Source organism: Benincasa hispida, chromosome 4, assembly GCF_027475165.1.
Source record: "Benincasa hispida cultivar pf3 chromosome 4, pf3_genome.v1.1, whole genome shotgun sequence".
Taxonomy (NCBI): domain Eukaryota; kingdom Viridiplantae; phylum Streptophyta; class Magnoliopsida; order Cucurbitales; family Cucurbitaceae; genus Benincasa; species Benincasa hispida.
The window spans coordinates 33,411,963-33,432,672 of record NC_143481.1 but is presented as its reverse complement, the minus strand read 5'-3'; the positions used below and the strand labels follow the sequence as shown (position 1 = coordinate 33,432,672).

Sequence of the window (20,710 nt, the reverse complement as noted above, 5' to 3'; positions counted from 1 at the left end):
GTAAATTGATGCGTTACACAGATTTATTTCTTAATTTTATATTTAATTAATGTTAATTAGAGCTTTTGCTCAAATTTTCATTTAACGGCGTATCTGTGGGAGTAGGATTTTCAAGTTTTATTCATCGTTCAACCATCTAAATACCAAGAGGCAATTTAGAAGATCTATGTTCAATATAAGATTTCCTTTGAGTTTATTTAATTGGCTGTCCAACCAGATGGCATGCACCTTTTTTTCAATGCAATTTTTACCCTTTGATTGTATCAATTAAAATTCCAAACTAACAATTACATTAATCAATACATCAAATTTTCATTCAATCAAGTTTCTTAGTGTTGAATATTTGAGCCGATTTTAAAAAAGATTAATAAAAATAGTTGTTTCTAAAATAATTTAAAAAGAACTGTACATCTTTTGTGCCTATACTTTAAGTCATCAAAATCGTGTAAACGCATGTTTGAGAGTGACTTTGAAATGGTTAAATTCACTCCAAAATACACTCTTAATCATTCATATTCGATCCAATGTTTAATTTCACACTTTAAATGCATTTTTCATACTATTAAAATTAATTTTGAATTTTAAAATAATTTTTTGAAGTGATTTTGAAAATAACAAAAATGATTTTAATTATTTCAAAATCACTCTTAAACATATCATAAAGGTTTTGAGCTAGTAAAAACATCATACTCAAGTTACACTCACTTCAAATGAAATTAAGTTAAAAGAAAAAAATAATAATAATAATATAATTTTATACAAGTAAAATGTTTCTACATTACATGTACATGAAAAATTTAACAATTCTCACCAACCTGAATTGAAGTAACTGAAGAGGCATCAACAAACTGAAAAAAGAACCAAAATTGATTCTACACAAGGATTTAAAACACCACCACAACTGAAGTGATAAAATTTACCGCATATGATGAAACCGTGGAATAGCTAGCAACTTCCATTGAAGGTTGCCATTCAGCTTCACTTCAACAACTACCGAGCAATATGCTTGACATTTTGAACTGATATCCCTGAAATTTGGCAAATCACATGGCCATCCAGAGCATTTGAGGAGTTAACGGGATAAGATCTCGGATACACGAGTGGCACGAAACCTAACGGGATAAGATCTCGGATACACGGTCTTGTGCATCGGGTGGGATCTCCCTTCCTGGAACTTGAACCTTGAGAAGATTGGCATATCTGTCAAGAGAACACATCCATTGTTTAGGATTAGTAGTTCTATACGATCATCCTAATTAAGCAGAGAATGTGGACTGTTAAACTCACTCTGCTGCAGTGAACAAATGCTCGTGCTCCATGATAAAGGCAAGCAAGGCCTGCAGGAAAAGTAATTATTCTTATGGTTTTCATATTTCCTATATAAACATGAATTCTTAGCCCATTTTCAAAAACAAAAACAAGTTATCGAAAATTATTTTTTTTAGGCCCCGTTTGGTAACCATTTTATTTTTGTTCTTGGTTTTGAAAATTAAGCTTATTTTCTTCTATTTTCCTACAATAGTTTGCATCTTTCTTAAGCACAATAGTAGAATTTTAAAACAAATTCTACAAACAAAAACAAGTTTTTAGAAACTACTTTTTTAGTTTTCAAAATTTGGCTTTGTTTTAAAAAAAGTAGGTATAAATAGATAACAAAACAAGAAATCTAGAGGTGTAAGAGGTGTTTGTAGGCTTAAATTTTAAAAACTAAAGACCAAAAAATAAAATGGTTACCAAATGGGGCTCAGTTTTTAAATTTTGGCTTTGAATTTGAAAACACTCCTAAAATCTAAACAAAACATATAGACTAATGGATGAAAGTGATATTTATAGGCTTAATTTTTAAAAACAAAAAAATCAAATAGTTACCAAATGAGGCCAAAACAAATAACATCTAAAATTAAACCCGATAGATCTGGTAACCATTTCATTTTTTATTTTTGGTTTTTGAAAATTAAACCTATTTCCTCTTCCCTTTTCTTATAATGATTTGCAATCTTTCTTAAGTATAATTTCTTAGCCAAATTCCAAAAACAAAAACAAGTTTTTAAAAAACTACTTTTCTTAGTTTTCAAAATTTGGCTTGGTTTTTTAAACCAATGGTAAAATGTAAATAACAATAAAGAATTTGAAGGTGGAAGTAATATCTATAAGCTTAATTTTCAAAAACAAAAAACCAAAAACCAAACGATTACCAAACAGGATCTTAATTTTTAAAAGTTTTGAACTTATCGAGAACCTATCAGACACTTTTGAGAATTTGGAGACTAAAAGGATAAATAACTTACAATTTAACCTAGATTTTAAAACTAAATCAAACTACTTACCTCAAATGGCATGTTCAATAATTCATAGTAAGTACGCACACGATCTAATCTCTGCTGTACCACCTCGCTATTAACTGAAGGAATTGCTGCCAACGCCTGTAAGTTATAAAATAAGATTGATTATAGCTGTATAGCATTTTCACAATGTAGTTCTGTACGACCCTGTTATATCTATTTCTACCCATGGCCTTGAGATTAACCGAATATAATCCAACTAAAGATTATTTTTACATTTCCATTAAGAGGAATTACAGTTACTGATGGAAGTGCCATAGATCGGCTTTTATAACCAAGTCAAGCTAACAGGGAAACTTTTTGGTAGAAACAGAACTTCGTAACACTTCATAAGTTTATGCACCAATTAGTGATATTAAAAAAGTAAAGCGGAAAGAATCAACCATCCAGCCACCATGTAGTTAAAAGACATTGCAACTTTTCAGCTTATTAATCCTCCAGTATATTAGTGGTACTGCTTCTTTAGCTGTGATTAATGCAATGTTCTGTTGAGATTAAATGTCTAGAGAAGAGAACATTCTTTACGACGTGAGTCAAACCATTGACAAACACGAATTATTTTCAGGCTACTTCACTCTTTCCAGAACCGATGCAATTTATATGCTGTACCTGTTCAAGTGCGATTGAATTCCGACATATCTGCTGAACGCCAAAGAGATTGATAGATTTAATGTCAGCTACCGCCTAAACATGCAATCTTATCAGTGAGAGGGTCCAACTGAGGAAATTTAAATAAAAGCTAAAATCCAAAAAGTTAGCTAATGAAAACTCCCAAAGAATCTGGAGGTATGAAAAAGATGTGAACCTTGATAAATGCATTTGCTGCAATACCACTGATTCCTCCAAATATGTAATTCCGCCTCAGTCCTGAAACAAAAGGCGCCATTTCCTCATCCCTACGTGTTATCTGTAGGTAAGGAAAAAAAATGTGAACTTTTTCTTTTTGAAACGGATACGGAACTTTTGATTGAAGAAATGAAAATAGGCTGATGCTCTAAATACAAGGAAACAAAATAAGAAAAATCAAAATTACAAAGGACAATAAAGTGAACTTTTTAAATGAGTTCCTCCCAGTGATATTACTTTCAGGAAATGGTATGAATGTCTTAACACTGAACATAAATAAAACTAGGTAGCGACAAAATAAATTATGGATTATCTCTTCCATGTATTCAGTCGATAGAGAGACGTATTTTGACAGTTGAAGGCTAAAATTCTAAAAATTAATTCAGACAGCAAGGGTATCCTAAAAAACCAAGCAACCTCCAGGCTTTGTAAAATCCTTAGATTTGTGTAGATTTTGATGCCCGGGCATCAATATAATTTGAACATCGGAAAACTCCGAGGGAATCTCTAGAATTCTTTCCATACGAAATGGCTACAAAAATGAACTCATCCATTATCTTTACAACATTACCTACTCATCCTCAAGCATTCATTCCCCATGTTATAATTCCACCACCTTCCAAAAATAAAACAAATTGGAACAAAAAAATAAAAACCAAACTAATCAAATCTGTTTTAACCATCGCTACTGAAAGAGAATTAAAAAAGAAAAAGATTTTTTTTACGTGATTTGATTAGAAGGAAAAGATCAAAAGAATCTAAATGGAAAAACATATTGTCAATAAAAAGGCGATTTTCCCTCGCACTCTCAGCCTAATATAAACACTGCGGTTTGGGTTTCAGGAGACTATGTGAGTTTATAATCTGATACTTTGGTGAAAAATTCATTTTTGAAATTATTCTCATTCAATTAAGAAAATCTAGAATCTACTATTTTCGATGACTAAAAGTGCTCATCATTTTCATCATATACAGCTTTTCTAATGTGACAGTAGCAAGAAGATCTTAAACATCCCAAGAGTTTAATTAGTATTGACCAAAAGCTTCATTATGAAATTATATAATCAGTTCAATTTAAACTGACACTTACTATCCTATATCTAATCATCTAACTTACCTGTGCAGTGAGGGAAATAATGAAGTCATCTGGCTCTTCTGCATCTTGGTTCTCCATAAAATCCCTAGTTGTCATTTCCTGTTTCAATACTACTATTAAAAAATTGTTTCCTTTACCAATCAAGCAAACTCCACAACCCTTGGCAATCCACAAATTTCAACCTGTAAATGGAAAAGTGTCTCTAGTTGCATCTCAATACGCAAAACCTTGAGGCAGTCGATAGATAATTTCCTATACTCCTCTGAAAATGATGCCAGATCCCGAGTAAGTGCACTGTTTGTTCGGGCATGATGGTGCCTGCCGTTAACTTCTGCTTGATATGGTGGTCTTAAAGTTGTCTGTCCTAACCTGTATGCAAACAAAAACCTGTTCATTTAGGACTGGATACTGTCATCAAATTCATATTAAAAATGCGCCAAAAATATTTCAACCTAAAAATGGGGCTCCACTTTGCAAACAAGAAACTTCCATCAAACGTTTTTATAAGAAATAAATAAATCTGTTTAAATGGAAATTAAAGAATTGTTTCATCCCATACAAAAACTTCCATCCAGAAAGAGGAAAAATAAGAATCTCTGTCCAAAGAGCTATCTTGGCAAATATAGATAAATAGAAGCTTGTAATGAGATAGAACCTTTTCAACTCTCTCAAAATGAAATCTATTCCTAATAGAATGCACACAACAGGTTGAACACTTTTGCTGAAGAGACTAGGCCATGATTCACTTAAATATATCACAGGAACATTTAATAAGTTGAAGAACAAACGTGTTGGACCATAAGAAAAATACAAAAGAAAATAGGGGCAAATGTTGCACAGCTTTCAGATTTACTTAAACATCAATCCTACATTTGATGTTGCAGATCTCCAAGAATCTTACACCGCAAATCAGTTTTCTATACATATGTAGCTCTGGGGATGAGTTAAGTTTTGTGAAGGGGAAGCTTGAAGTAAGTTTTTCCCCCTTTTAATATTAACTATTAAGCTGATTTATTTTATTAAATTTACTAGTTTTGACATAAGTTAGATCAGCTATTAACAGGACACTTCGCTAACAAAATGTTAGAAATCTTCGCACAGCCCTGTAAGGTGGGTGTAGGACTTCAGAACCGTCAATGAGATTTTTTTCAGGATTTAAATCCTATAAATTTAACCCTAAGAGTTGAATTCTTTAAATTCTTTAGCCCATTATCCAAGATCTCTTCATTGGTATGTATTTTCTCAAATTCTTACGTCAGTCTACAAGAAAATACGGCAATTTCTCTTTCTTCTGTGTTAGATTTAAGTATAACGGAACTTCTAATGTTTGTGTCCCTACTTTCTTGAAGGTATCACTTAAGTAATAAATTATACCGAGCAACAAATTTAAATTAATTTGTGTTAATATATCGAAGGTTCTACAAAAAGATTCTGATGCACAAGCTCCAATGATGATGTCATTCTCAAAGATTGCTACAAAACAAGCAAAGAGAATGACATATACAAGCCACTCGGATCTGCAAAATCTGACACTCCCCAACTCTTTCGTTGGAACAGAGGAATAGGTCCTCTACGTGATACTTCAATGAGCAACTTCTAAATCATTCGAGCCTGAATTTGAATCAGTTGAAGTTTACCAACAATAGAAAAAACAAAAGAAGAAGAAAATAAAAATTAGTGGACAAGCAAATTAGGGAACTTACTTGTCAATAGAGTCTGCAACAAATTCCAGTGAATCACTAAGAGATGCCAGCAAAATTAGTTTGTGATCATCACGGATTAGATACTCCTAAAAAGAATAGTTAACAAAACATTTAAGCTACATTCAAACTTTTATGTTCTCTCTTGAAGGGAAAGGACAGACTATGAACTTAAAAATTTGAAGGCTAAACCAATGTACTTAGTTGTGATAACGGGCATATTATTTCCAAACCTGCTTAATTGGCGGTAAGTTCAATAATAAATTGGAGAGCTCTAATTCAATTTCAGCAGTTTCAGCATCAGAAGTACTATTTTCTAGGTCTGATGGGCTACTGAGATTTGATAAACAAGCACTAGCTGGATCAAGTCGCAGTAATTTGTCAATATCGTGTCTCCCAATAAGCATATAGCTCTGTTTTTCAAGAACTGCCTGGAATTAAAACAACAACTCTTGAGTACAAGGTGATTCAAGAAAAGAAACATGCTACAGGGTAATTATAGAATAAATTCAACAAGGGGTTCTTCTATTGTTTTGAGTTTATATGAGAAAATGAGTAACATTAATCAAAGTATGAATTCTTCATGGTTTAAAACTTCAAACCCAACGAAGAATAAGCAAGAAGAAAATAAACTCAACAACCAATAAGGAAAACTGAAATTAGAAGGATAGCATGAGTATAAAGTATATGCCAACCGAAGAAAGAGGAATGTAGAAAAGGAACAAAAGCACATGCCTCCATATACGATGTTCGACACCTTTCATATGTTCGCTCGAGGAATGTTTGCACATACTTCACAAGGTCGCAAGAAAACTTGGGCATGGCTTGAGCCCAACCAATAACCTAGAAATTTTTAGGCCAAACATCAATGCAGAATATCAAACTATAAAGTACAAAAAGGTGAATTATAATTGCAAAGGAGGAAAGCCAGCTTATCCAGTGAAGAAATATTGACTTGCCTCTCGCTCAAGGAAATCAATAGCCAGTAGTCCTTGTAAGACGGGTCGACCCCTCTCAACGGATGAATTATAAATCACAGCAGTATGAGCCCTTGGGCGAAATGCAGCCGGACCTATGAAGAGTTCTTAAATTTAGAAATATAGTTCACTAGAAACGTCATAGCCCATAAGGCACAAACAACCGACAAGTCTTTGATCAAGTATCAGACTGAGTATACAGGCAAGATTCTTTCTTCTTTTACAAAGTTACAAACCATACAACTCTATTTGATCTACTCATTTTATGCCCAATAGAAACACGTCTACTATCGCAAATATTATTACACCATATTTAATTAAATGGGTAGATGGAGAAAGCTGAGAATTGCCTTTTCAGGATATTATTTTCATGGTCAGCACAATTCAGTTTTGTGTCACTATAACTCATTGGAACTCCATATTTACCCGAACCTGCACTGAACGGAAATTGCTTGGATAAACCTCTACAACTTCACTCTATGCCTCAATTTCTGCTTACGTTAGTAATATGCTTATTTTAAGAAAATTTATAACTATATGGGGGCTAATTTTTTGAGGTTTTGTATTGTAAGAAAATGTATTCAGGTTGCAATTCTCCAATAGTTTTTAGAAGGAGAGGCTGAGAGGTGAGAGAACTTGCTTGAAATAGCTTGTTGCACACTTTTTCGGTAGTCCACAAACATAGTTGGCAAAAAGTGGTCCTTCACAAAATTGTCCAAAAAAGAAAGTAATCCATCATTCCTGTAATTTCAGGAATCAAATTACTGAAATCAATAATAATGCAAAATTTAAAAAATAATAAACAAAAATAAAAATCAACAATAAGGCCATTCTAAGGATAATGCATTTGGAATAACCAAATACCAAATACAAATACTAAATTCTTCAGATAAATGTAAATAATATATTTTCACTATCATATACATATACTTTCTTTCTATAATTAACGCAGGTAAATAATATAAGGGAAATTTTCAAACAATGCTTATGCAACTTATTTTAATATTAGCTGATCATCAAAGCATATCATCGTTTAACTAGGCCGTCTCCCTCATAATTTCCCAGATGCAGAATAGAAGAATAAGAACTATGCAATGAATCATTAACCATTTCGAGTGGAGATCCTTTTAAAGTAGTGTCTAGATACAAACACACTATTATATTTTTCTAGCTTTTAATCCTTACCCCAGCTGTGAGTACTTTTCGGGAAGCATTTTAGCAACTTTATCCGTGAACTGGGGAAGATATCAAAATGTCAGGATAGAAACCAATATCGACTCGTTCGTTCATATTTTATCATCTGTATAAATAACAGTCAGAAACCTGAAGAACTGGCCGGTATATGGCGGCCGCCAAATAAAATCCCTGTTCAGGCAAGACAGCCGCAGATCCATAGCCTTCTTGTGATACATTGGGAACTTTCCTACTCCATCCATGCCGAATGAGATCCACGCCTTTATGATAATTAAACAAAATGGAAAAATATTTAGATATGCTGACTAACAGAGAAGTGGAAGGAGTGAAAAACACATACACAACAGAACATTATAATAACAATTGCATTGAATGAATATCTATAGAAGGTATAGAACTGAGTTAGAGTATCCAGGTTCAGAGCACAAGGTCGTTATTAACCATTCTGACAGCAACATAATCAATTAAGAACACTTGAAGGAATGGAATTCATTAATTTTTATAGTTCATTTCACGATTTTGGTCAGAGTAATGGTTGTTGAAACTGACTCCAAACAGATCCATCGCTTCTTGGTTTAAGGGAAATGAAAATTTCTTATTTTGCATGTACTAATATCTATACCCACCTTGGTTAGGAACAGATATCGTAGCATCTGTGAAACGAAAAGCGAAGGTGAGACCATCCTCTGCCCCATCCCTGCAGTTCATTTGCATGAAAATGCATTTTTGCAATAAAAATTCAAGAAAAGTAAAAGCATAAACGTGAGGAATTTTAGTATCATACTATTCTCATACACTAGAAATATGAATATTTTATAGACTAAAGAATGAACAGAATTACCATAGACATTTGGAATAGAAAAATCAATATTTGTTGTTGTTGTTGTTGTTGTTATTATTTAGAAGAGAAACAATTTCATTGATAAATGAAATAGGTAGATTAAGACTCCAAGCACCTATAGGCAGGTTACAAGAAAGATCACCAATTTAAAATCAATATTTGTTGATTGTCCTTTAATTATTTAGGGGAGAAATTTTGGGGCACGTGGATTATTAAGAAGATCTACTGCTAAACTTCATGTTCACACCAAATCCAATCTTGACGGCATCAAAACCAAAGAGTAAAGGAGCAAACAGTACCACTGCCTTTATATATTGCCTGTATTGTAGGCAAGAACATTTCAAGAAATTACATATCTGAAGCTACCTTCAGAGTCCAGACATTATTATAAATCCAGAGGACCAGAGCAAAAAGGCACGAAAAATTTAGAAAAACAACAATAAAGAAGAAAGAAGCAAAAAAAAAAAATATGCTGAAGGTTGATAAAGAAGCTTAACGTGCCAAAGGTTACATGAAGATGAAGTATGAAAAGATAACCAAATGAAGGTAAAAAAGGATTCCAAAATATGCTCAAGAATGATAAAGAAGATCAACTAAATACATGCCTCTTTTCTTTGGAGGGTGCCTTGCTCGCAAGCCTGGCTGTTTGTACAGCAGCATCAGCTGATGCTGCCTCAGGAGTTGCTCGCAGAATCTCACAAATGAGTTGCTGACATTCACTCTGTTTCATAGCCGAAGATATCAAGAGTACATAAATTTTAGATACCAAGTTTTTTGTAGAGATATCAACACCCAACTACATGTGCTTCATGACCCTCCAAAGTTAAGGGTTCCCTAAGGGAAGCAAAGTACATGTGTGAAAATATAACAACTATGTGATCTTACACAATTCATGGCCAGCATTGAAGTGCTCAACACAAGTTCCTTTGTAATTACTTCACTTGCACCGTCAACATAGGAGGCTTCTAGTTTGAACCATTTACTCTTTTGGAGAAGGGTCATTCTCGTCCCTTTGTCCATTAAGGTTGTTTTGGCTTTGGCCTTTTCTTTTTCTTAATGAAATGTCTTTCTTAATAAAATGTCTATGTTCCTTAATTTATAATTTAATTTTTTTTAGAGAAGAAGAAAGAAGAAGAAGAAGAAGAAGAAGAAGAAGAAGAAGAAGAAGAGAGAGAGAGGAGAGAGGAGAGAGAGAGAGTGAAGCTACATGATTACCTGCAAAACTGTCAAGGCAAAGCCTATAGTATAACCTCCAGTAACTTGAGAAGCTTCAGAGTCCGTATTCCAATTATCATCAGTTGGCATTGACTTCGGTGTATTCATATCTGCTTGCCGCAAAACTTTTGCTTCCAGAAGCTCCCCAACAACAACATGATTCTCTGTATGATTACCATTGGCAATTAACACTCAGCATTTCAGGGAGAAGGATATACAAAAAATATTCTTATCAAAGTATATATGAAAAATGTTTTCTGACCAAATACACGAACAACAGTTTCCAAAACAGAATCAAGAAGATCTCTTGCAGAAGTCTGTGCTTTCCCCATAGGAGCCATCACAGGAGAGACGGGGCTTACTGCAATCAACGTCCCAGCCAGTGAAATCCCATTCTGGCACTTAAGTTTTGGTACATGGAAACTTTCTAACTGTTCCTTCGTAAAATGAGCAGCAGTCCCGGATCGAACAGCCTGACCAAAGCCTAACCTTGAAGAATTTCTTTGTTCTGCATAAGCTTTGATTCTGGAAGTTATTATCTCATGAATAGTTGGTCGTAATCTTTGGCTGTCATATAAGAAAACCTTAAAGAAGTTAATAGATCAAATAAATTCAGATGAAACAAATATAGATTTAGTGTTTTTCTGGATATGATAGATTGGATCATTTGAGAGAAATAAAGCAATAATTACGAACAAAAGTGCCGAGAAAAGAGTAAGAATACTCCTCGAAGAAATAGAGTAGAAGCAATATCTACAAGATTAAGATTCTAAAAAACTGGAACCTTAAAAAAGAGCAAAATGAACATTCACCTAAATGATAGATCTAAAACATCTTTTACTGTAATAAGATTCTCTGGAATTATATCACAACTTTTAGAGAAAAAAAGCATATATGTCAGCCCACCCCTAATGATGTTATTGTCTTTTTTTGAGTTAAAACTTAAGTGTCCTTTGAAAAATTGGAGAGCCTTTATGCAACCCCAATGTTTGGCAGAAAAAGATTAGACAAGAAACAAACCATATGATTGCACCCGCAGCAGCAACTTTGCCAAGCATGCACAGACATTCAATCATGGTCTGCAAATACTTCACATGAAGCGGAGCATCAAGCTTCTTTATTGTTTCCTAAATCCAAAATATAATAGAAACTGAGCCACAAAGTCAAGGGAAAAGTTAAAGGATCAAACTGTAAGACTACAAAAATTCTCTGATTTTTTTTTTCAAATGAGAAGATAAGAAATATTTCTTACTAGAAATTCATCTGGAATGGAATTTGAAAGCCATGTTGGCAATTGACGTGCAGCCAGTTTCGCCTCTTTTAACCCACTATCTCCACCATTGACCCTTGAAAAAGTTGACTGACCGTCTGAAACAGCTTCGTCATTTAATTCCAAAGTACTAGCTTCCTCGTGGCCATCAAAAGATGACCTGGATACAAGGGAAGACAACAATAATGAAAACAGCATAATTTCCTCAAGGTCAACAGCAGGTCAATCATAACGGTTGGGTCACATATTAATGATATCTGTTAATATAATGTAATTTTACAATCCGAAAAATATTAATAAATGATACTGTGTAAGAAAGCTCTAGATTGAAGGATAGGTCGTATGCTCTTGGGGTAAACAAGAGAGCAGTCTTTGCACGTGATTCTGTGTAAGAAGGCCCTTGCCTAGATTGAAGGAGATATAGTTTTCAAATCAACATCAAAAAGTTTTTAGAAGGATCTCACTAATAATGTAACCCAATGAGATTTTTTTAATAGCTCATTGGTTTTCTGGTCATCTCTCCTCCCTCCATGTGAGCCCCCTCCCAGTGATATAGTGTAACTTTTCATGAATATGATAATAGTGTAGCCTACTAGAACAAACTGACTATAAATACTACAATGTACTAAACAATGATAACCTCAAGCAAACTGTTCAAGCTCAAGAAATCAATGACAACAGTAAAATTGATTGGGCCTTTTGCAAGTAGCTTTTTTTGACGGGTAGGGAATCTCTCTTCCCCCATCCCTTAGGTTGTTTTTCCTGTTTCTCTCTTTCTTTTATATATTTGTAACTCCATACAGCAGGTTTCTTATTATTTATTTATTAAAAAAAAAATGTAATTTTTCACAAGTCAGGCTAAATCAAGAACACAGAAAAAATACCAAATTTACAAAATGAACAAATAAATCATAGAAACCTCTATTGAGACTAGGGGAAGAGCATACGAGAAGAGGAAGGAGAAAGAAAACTTGAAGAAAGTTGTGAAAACTCTTACCCATCATCAACAGAACCTGTTCTAAATGATCCATCTACATGAATGCCAAATTGACCGTCACCTCTCTGCGACCTGGTTCTTCGAGACAGAGATTGTGAGCTATTCAGAGACAAAGCAACAGCTTCAGCAGTTGGTACTTCATCGTCCCTTTCCTGCATGATTGAGGCTGCTGAACTGCAGAAAAGTATTAGATTTGTAGCATAAAAAAAACCAAATATAATAGGCAATATGTAATTACACAACAGCATATTTTGATTTCGAGCAAGTGGCTGAAAGACTTAAAAAAGGTGCAAAGAGGATTTGCTTGCCTACAACTTTTCTTTTCTTTTCTTTTTTCTTCCTTCGAAAGATAAGAAGTCACTTTGTCAAATGCTTCATATCCAGAAAAGAAAAAGAAACTTCGTTAATTTATGGCGGACATAATTTCACCCTTTTTTTTTATATGAAACAATTTCATTGTTTGATTGAAATATCCAAATATATCCAAGGGTAAACAACTTCTAAATCCAACTAAGGAGTTTAATCAAGAACTAGTTTGAGCATTTAATCAAAAACAAGAGACTGAATTCAAATATTCAGAAGTTCTTGACTTAATAATAACCAGAGATAAAATTCAAGAACCAAACGATATTTGAATTATAACATATTTTTCATTTTCATCTCTTTCAGATTAAATTCATAATTATGCCCCTAATAGTAATATACATCAAAATGGCATTTAAAAATAATAACGTGAACCACAACCAACAACTGAAGTAAGTATAAATGACCAGTAACTCCATCATAATTCATAAAAATACAGATGCAAGTTGACGTCAAACCAGCAACAAAAGAATGATATGAAATCAATTACCTGTAATCACCCTTATTATAAAGATGGGCATGCAAATCCTCCAAAACTTTATAAAAAATAACTCCCCGTAATTTAGTCAACTCCGACCGCACATCTTGAAGAGCACCAACCTATATGAGAACGGGTGTCATCACAATGCATCCACGATAGAACAAGCTAATCATCCTTAAAATACTAGAAATGACAACTATATGTGAAGAGGAACCAGATGAGAGACTTCTGGAGCATTAAATTGAAAAAGGGCCTACAGGGGATGGAAGAAATGAGCATGCTCTATTAAATCCTAGGTTCAGATTTTCAAATCATGATAATAGCCCCTAACCCATTTCACCTCTCATAAAGAGATGGAAACTAACTCTGTTTACCCACACTCTCCTTCCCTTTTCCCTCTATCCCTCTTCATTTCTCCAATCTCTCCATACGAAACACAGCAATAGCCACACTAGAAAGCAACTGATGAATATAAACATTCCTGTTGGGCAATTAAAGTTTTCTTAATAAACTTACTGTTTGAAGCCCTTCGCGCTCAAGCATTAACGCAGATTGAACATGTAGTTGAACTGCAGCATAAAATTGCTTTTCTGCAATCAGTTTTTCAATTCGCCCCGGAACCTGAGATATGTTTCAGATGAATATTATGCCAACTACAACTATTCAGAATGAATGAAAAAAGTTCTCTACTAAAATTGAACCCCGTTTTTCATAGAAGAGTCAGTCAACATCGGATATAGTCATTAGGTACCTCACCTTCCATGAGGCCTTGAAAAGTTGAGAAACACAATCTTCAAGAAAAGTGAGAACATTTGTTCTTTCATTTTCTTAAAGGTTTCGATGTTAAAGGCAGAGTCCGAGTAATCAAAGTCATTTAGCTCTTTCTTTAGGGATTAGAAAACAAAATAGAAGATCATATTAGATATTGCAATATGATAACTTCTGGTGATTATTTCAAAGTTTCTTTGTGGTTCAAATGAAAGAAATTTGCAGTGCCCCACCATTGCCTTTTATGTAACAAAAAGCATTTTTGTAATCTCTTTGTATCTTTATTTTGGGTTGTTCACGATGCTTCATTGTGGTGCACGCACCCTCTGTCCAATGTGTACATGTCTTCTTCATCAATTGCTTCATTTTTTTTTTTCCTTTTTTTGGTCAAGTTTAGCTCCATTTAGGATCCGTTCGGATTGACTTGAGAAAAAAGTGTTTTTAAAAAAACTCATTTTTATTTAAACACTTTTGATAAATCCTTATTAAAATACACTTGAACGAGTCTTGTGTTGACAAAGATCAGGATCCTCGATCTCTTCCTGAATATTGATCAACGTTCTCTTGATATTCAGGAATTGCCCACACTACCCCTTATCCATTAGTGCATCCATTAAGTCAGAAATGAAGTATTCAGAACCTCGTAAATAAAAGCCTTACTAGAATAGAACTAGACGTCATAGGGGGCAAAGAGGAGCTGTGAAATCAATTCTCTTTTTTTTCTAAGTAGAGCATTTGTTGGTACTATGAAAACGAAACGTAAAAGAAGTGAACTTGAGCTCAATCCAACAGAATGCTGGCCTTATACAAGACCCATTTGACAAACACTCCAATTTTTTCCAAAATGACTTATTTTTTAAATTAAACACTTGAAAATGTATTTCAAACACACCCTTAGTCATATTTCTTAGTTATTAAATAGATCAACAATAATCTATGGGGATAATGGATATACATAATTATGGAGGTATGTATATGATGAGGTATTGATATAAAAAAATTTATCCATAATCCACAACTTAAGATTTTGGGTGGGATGATTTAACATGGTATTAGAACAAGCTTTTAGGTTGCTTGATGATTTGACATGATATCGTAATATGATTTTGGGTTGTTTGGTGATTTAACGTAGTATCATAACAAGATTTTGGGTTGATTGGTGATTTAACGTAGTATCAGAACAAGATTTTGGGTTGATTGATGATTTAATACGGTATTAGAAAAAGAGGTTCTAGAACCCCCTTAATGTCATTTCCTCTCAATTACTATTGATTTCCACTTGTTGAGCCTTCTACAACTTTTCAAGCCCACAAGTAATGAGGAGTGTTGAAGTATTGATATAATTAGAGTTTATCATAATCCATCTGTTTAAGCTTAAGCTTAATGTCATTTCCTCTCAATTACTATTGATTTCCACTTGTTGAGCCTTCTACAACTTTTCAAGCCCACAAGTAATGAGGAGTGTTGAAGTATTGATATAATTAGAGTTTATCATAATCCATCTGTTTAAGCTTAAGGTCAGGTCAGTATGGCATGCAATTCAAGCAGGACTAAATGCTGAATCGTGTTGATGTAGGTCAAGGTCAATGTATTATTATTTTTTTTCCATTATTTGTCATTTGTTGGAAAAGGAAAACCTAATTCTAAGTACTGTCTTGTTTGTCTAAGCTGGAATAATTTATATCAAGTCCGACAATTACACAAAAATGACTAGCTACCAGCCTTAGTAATCAATGTTCGAGGGATTCCATCTAAATAGTAAACTAAATGCTTGTATCAAGGAGCATTTTATATGCCTCAACCCTAAACAGGAAGAGACTCTGTATGTCTCAGACTTTAGACCCATAAATCTAACCACGGCTCCCTACAAAATAATTACCAAAGTCCAATCTGAGAGGCTGAAAAAGGCGATGCCATCCTTAATCTCGGACACTCAAAGTGCTTTCATTGGAGGAGGACAGATTTTAGACCCGATCCTTGTAGCAAACGAAGCAGTAGAAGATTACTGAGCAAAGAAAAAAAGGGCTGGATTCTTAAAATTGATATGGAAAAGGCCTCTGATCGAGTAAACTGGGATGTTCATGAAAGAATACTCTCATTAGTGGGTTTTCACTCAAAGTGGATTGAATGGATCAATGGTCAGGGTCTTTTTGTGATTGTACGGGCACTAGCTATAAGAGGTCTGTGGTTGTACTCAAAAGAGCTTTTCACTACTACAATTTTAAGAAGTAAACTGCATCGATCATAAAATAGAACATTATGACATACGAACCCATTCGAAAATCAAATTTCAACAATTTACAGATTTCAGATAACCATTTGTTGGTAATGTAAAGAGTTAGAACCAAAAAATTAAGAGGCCATACCTTAGCAATGCCCTCAATTTGATCTAGAAGGGATATTATGTGACGCAATGTAACTGAACGATACCAAAGCTGATGCAACTGTTTACTGCGGGCACTGAAACTTTTTTTTGTATCGGCTAAATCAACCTTCAAAACTGCTATACTTTCGGCAGATTCACTAAATAAACGCAATATCTGGTGAAAAATCAATTTAAAAAATAAGTTTTGTAGTGGGAAAAAAACTTCTGAAGCGTTGTTTACGAATTATAGAGATTCCTACAACAACACTACAGATATATTGAAACGAGATACTATTGAACCAAGAAAATCTCAATGCTGCCAATGGGTTCAACCAAAGAAAATATGACCCAAAAATAACGACTAATTGGAAGGATAAGAGAAGATTTGAATCCGTAATCAGGGAGTAAAAGTGTGCACATAGGCAAAAATAATGACAATAATAATAAACCTGGGAGTAATTTTGAATGGCTTTGTTGAAACCACCATGAAAAGCATGCACCACTTCATCCACAACTTCCTCAATAACATCACTCTGCTCCTTTAAAACTTGTGCTTCCCCTTCACGATCTTTTGACGTCAGAATATGAACAACATGAGGAAGCGAATCAAACCGTGCAGCAGCCCAACTCTCATCGACTCTCAAAAGTTCATCCTTCAAATACTGCATTTAACAAAAATACCCAGATATCAAGATAGCTAGTACATGGCCTCTAGAAAAGTGTTAATATCGATATTTGATATTTAACAAAACTGGGCTCAAGCGTCATTGATCACTTCTAGGGGAAAAAATAATTTCAATATAAGGATAAGTAGGAAAATTCCTTCATCAGTTGGGTAGGGCATGTTAGGTATGCAATCTTGATAATGTTTATGTTTCCAAATTCACTAAATGTTAAACCTGATCGCATCCCCAAGATCTTCTCCAGACCACTCAAACCCATGAAAAATCCCACTATTCCTCCCAAGCCAAAAGTCCCACAACAAAGCAAAAACAAAAAAAGCAACAAAAAAAGCAAAGAAGAAGAAGAAGAAGAAATATTGCCCATGAACCCTTTCTTTGTCACAATTCAGTGGTGCTTCTCAACAACCCCCCGCCCCCCACAACAAAAAAAAGTCCATAATGAATGACGAGAGAGACACACACACAACATGCACAGCAGGTTTTAGTTTTCACTTGTTTTGTTTGTTACGAAATCAGGTGTATTCATAAAAAAATGGAGTTGTACAAAAAGAGGCAACAAAATATCCCCAAAAGCCAAGGGGATTACAAATAAGGCTCCCAAATTGGCATACATACAGCAGGAGCACCAATATGAAGAATGCTGACGAAGTTCCAAAAGCCATCACTAGAAGTCAAACATATCATACAAATACAGAAATTTATGATGTGTGAATATAATAAGCATCCCAAGTAATACAAATATCATGAATAAGAGTCAAACTGTTAATCAATGAACCTTTCCTGCTGTACAGAAGGAAAATGGAAACTGCTACAAGCTATTACTCTAAACACAAATGTAAACCTCCAAATATCCTTCCGCACAGTAATGTGATCATGTATTAACAAATCACATTAAAGAACTTTTCCTTTCGAACATGACAAAATATAAAATATAAAATTGATGGACAATTATAATAATGTATGGAAGGAATGAAGAACCATAACTCATATAACACACCACAAGACTGCATGAAAATGAGTGTCTAAAAGAAGACTCACAGCTTTCTCGGGAGGGACTGGCAAGCCATCAAAAATTCCCATTTTGAGCCTTACCTAAAAAGGAGCAAGCAAGTAACTGTTAGAGCGCAACTTAAGTCATCCAACCGATTCTCGAAACCAAGGCTGAATGGGCAAAATAATCTATTATAGCAACAAACTAAAGTCAAACAGCACAGTATTCACAAATAACATTTCTAACACTAGAGACTTGTCCGACAGGGAAATGTTGGATATTATCAATCTTCTACTGGTGCTAGGGGAGTTTCGTTGTAGCCCAGGGAGAAGGGATATCTATACCTAGAACCCTAGTCCTTCTGAAGGGTTCTAGTGTAAAGCATTTCTTCTCTGTTTAGTGAACCCATCTCCCTAGAGTGGTCTTTGCCTCATCGTGGAAAGTGAGAATTATAGGAAGGTTTAGTTTTTTGTCTGGTAGGTTCTCCATGGAAGAATTAATGCCTTGGATAGCATCTCGAGGAGGATGACCAACATGATGGTGTCGTTATGTTGCATTCTTTGCAGGAAACTGACAAACGATCTAGATCAAATTCTTTGGGCTTGTGAAACTTCTTATGCAGTTTGGAATCTTTTTTTTTTTTTTTTTTGAGATTCGGTATTAGTTTGGCCACACATAGAGGTTGCAAAGAGATGACTAAGGAGTTCATTCTCCATCCTCCTTTTCATCAACCGTGAGAAAGCAAGGTTTTTATGGCACGTACTGTTTAGGGGCTCTAGAGAGAAAGAAACAATAAAACTTTTAGAGGGTTTGTCCTATATTTAGTTTCAACATGTCCCTACAGGCGTTGGCAACTGAGCTTTTTTGTAATTACTCATTAGGTATTATGTTAGATTGAAGGCCATTTTTGTATGTTGCCTCCGTTCTTTATGGGTTCTCCCTTTTTCAAGCCTTTACCTAGAGAATATCAAGCCGGTAATCATTAAAGCGCAGCTCAAGTCTTTCAACTAATTCTTGAAACCAAGCTCAAAGGGCAAAACAATCTACTACAGCAAGAAACTAAAGGAAAACTACACGCTATTCACTAATAACATTCCTAAAATGAATTCAATGCATGTCGTCCTTTTCCTCTCCCCCTTGAGAAGCATAAGCACTCTACGGGAAATAAACAAAATGCAGCACGAAAGCAATAACTCCCTTCCTTTATTTTGAGAAACAGATTTCATTTAATAAAATCACAAAGGGTAAAACCCTGAACCAATTAAGGAAGCTACGAGGATAAATACTTCCTCAGCATAAGCATTTTTTGTAATGGGTTCAAACTTATGGAAAAGATCCTACAAAGTTTTTGACGACCAAATGTGTGGGGACCGTGATGGGCATAGGCCACTTTAGATATCAAATGTCACCAATTCCCAAGTTACAGCAGACTACAGTAGACGACCACAGCAAGGAAGGGACTGATAGCAAAATGAGACCTATATTTACACGCATTACAGCGAGCTCGGAACATAAATAACAACAGATTGCAGCAACTAAAACCTTTAAAAAAAGTTTACACCCTCCGAAAACCGGACCCACGTCATGAATTCTCAGAAATCATGATTCAAATACCAATAAAATGATAAATCACCAGCAACCATCAACGTCAGCCATTAAACATAACTTAATTCGAAAAACCTTGAGATAGATCAAGAGAACAAACCTTAAACAAAAGACATTGACTGTCGTAGAAGACTGAAGAAATGAGATCACGAGGAACGGAGAGAACGATAGATAATTCAACAAGAAATCGAATGTTGCTTGCTTTGGAAACCAACAGCCTTTATAGACCAAAAAGGGGTAACAATTGACACGTACAGCCCAAAAAAGAAAGAAAACGAGAGATTACAGATTATCACCGAGGTTTGATTCGCCGACCGGCGATGGAGATGAACTGAGTCCAGAGCTCTAACGGAATGCTGATGAGCGAGAGAAGCGAGCTGAATTAGTGCTCTGATTTTGCTCAGAACGTGAGAAAATGGTGATGAAGAAAGAAATTGAGTTGATCTGCCGATTTTGCCCTAAAGTCCAAGCAAGAAATTTTCAACGAGGCCAGCGGGAAGAATTAGTTGGTGATTTATATATATAGTTATTGGTATTCACGGTCTGAGTATGGGTCTTAATAAATAAAGCAATAGTATATTTAAGTAACATAAATGAGTTACATTTTCATTTTTGAGTCGATAATTCAATGGAAATATATTTATGGTTTAAATACTAGTTTAGTGTTAAAAAAAACTAATTCTTTATTTTAGTTATTTTTGTTGTCTCTATATTTCTAAAATGTTCATTTTGGTCTCTATATTTTTAATTTTAATTTATTTTGGTTCTTGTGCTTTCAAAATGTTCATTTTAATTCTTGTGCTTTCAAAAACTTACCATTTTAGTTCTTTGATTTCCATTTTTAAAGGATCAAAATGGACACTTTTTGAAAATTCGACGACTAAAATGAACCAAAATTATAAATACAATTATCAAAATAAACATTTTTAAAATACAGAGACTAAAACAAATCAAAACAAAAAATACAAGATCAAAA

The 20,710-nt window shown here is 34.3% G+C and overlaps 1 protein-coding gene across 2 annotated transcripts; it reads right to left on the bottom strand.

The window, feature by feature from the left end:
- Positions 1-735: 735 nt before the first annotated feature.
- On the bottom strand, positions 736-20,299 carry SEC8 (subunit of exocyst complex 8). Of its 2 annotated transcripts, none has more exons than XM_090312735.1 (27): positions 19,835-20,299; positions 18,177-18,230; positions 16,905-17,117; positions 16,457-16,630; positions 13,839-13,943; positions 13,332-13,441; positions 12,479-12,652; positions 11,464-11,641; positions 11,232-11,338; positions 10,474-10,778; positions 10,212-10,375; positions 9,602-9,717; positions 8,782-8,852; positions 8,285-8,415; positions 8,147-8,196; positions 7,602-7,702; positions 6,944-7,056; positions 6,716-6,827; positions 6,218-6,411; positions 5,988-6,073; positions 4,467-4,653; positions 4,306-4,383; positions 3,148-3,249; positions 2,952-3,026; positions 2,328-2,423; positions 1,288-1,337; positions 736-1,200 (listed from the first exon to the last, which is right to left on the bottom strand). In XM_090312735.1, the coding sequence occupies exons 2-27, from the start codon at positions 18,216-18,218 to the stop codon at positions 1,113-1,115; spliced, it is 3,222 nt and encodes a 1,073-aa protein (XP_090168861.1). In that variant the 5' UTR covers positions 18,219-18,230; positions 19,835-20,299; the 3' UTR covers positions 736-1,112. The 2 variants fall into 2 exon arrangements, with proteins under 2 accessions (XP_090168861.1, XP_090168862.1); XM_090312736.1 differs by having other exon boundaries at positions 20,031-20,230.
- Positions 20,300-20,710: the final 411 nt, after the last annotated feature.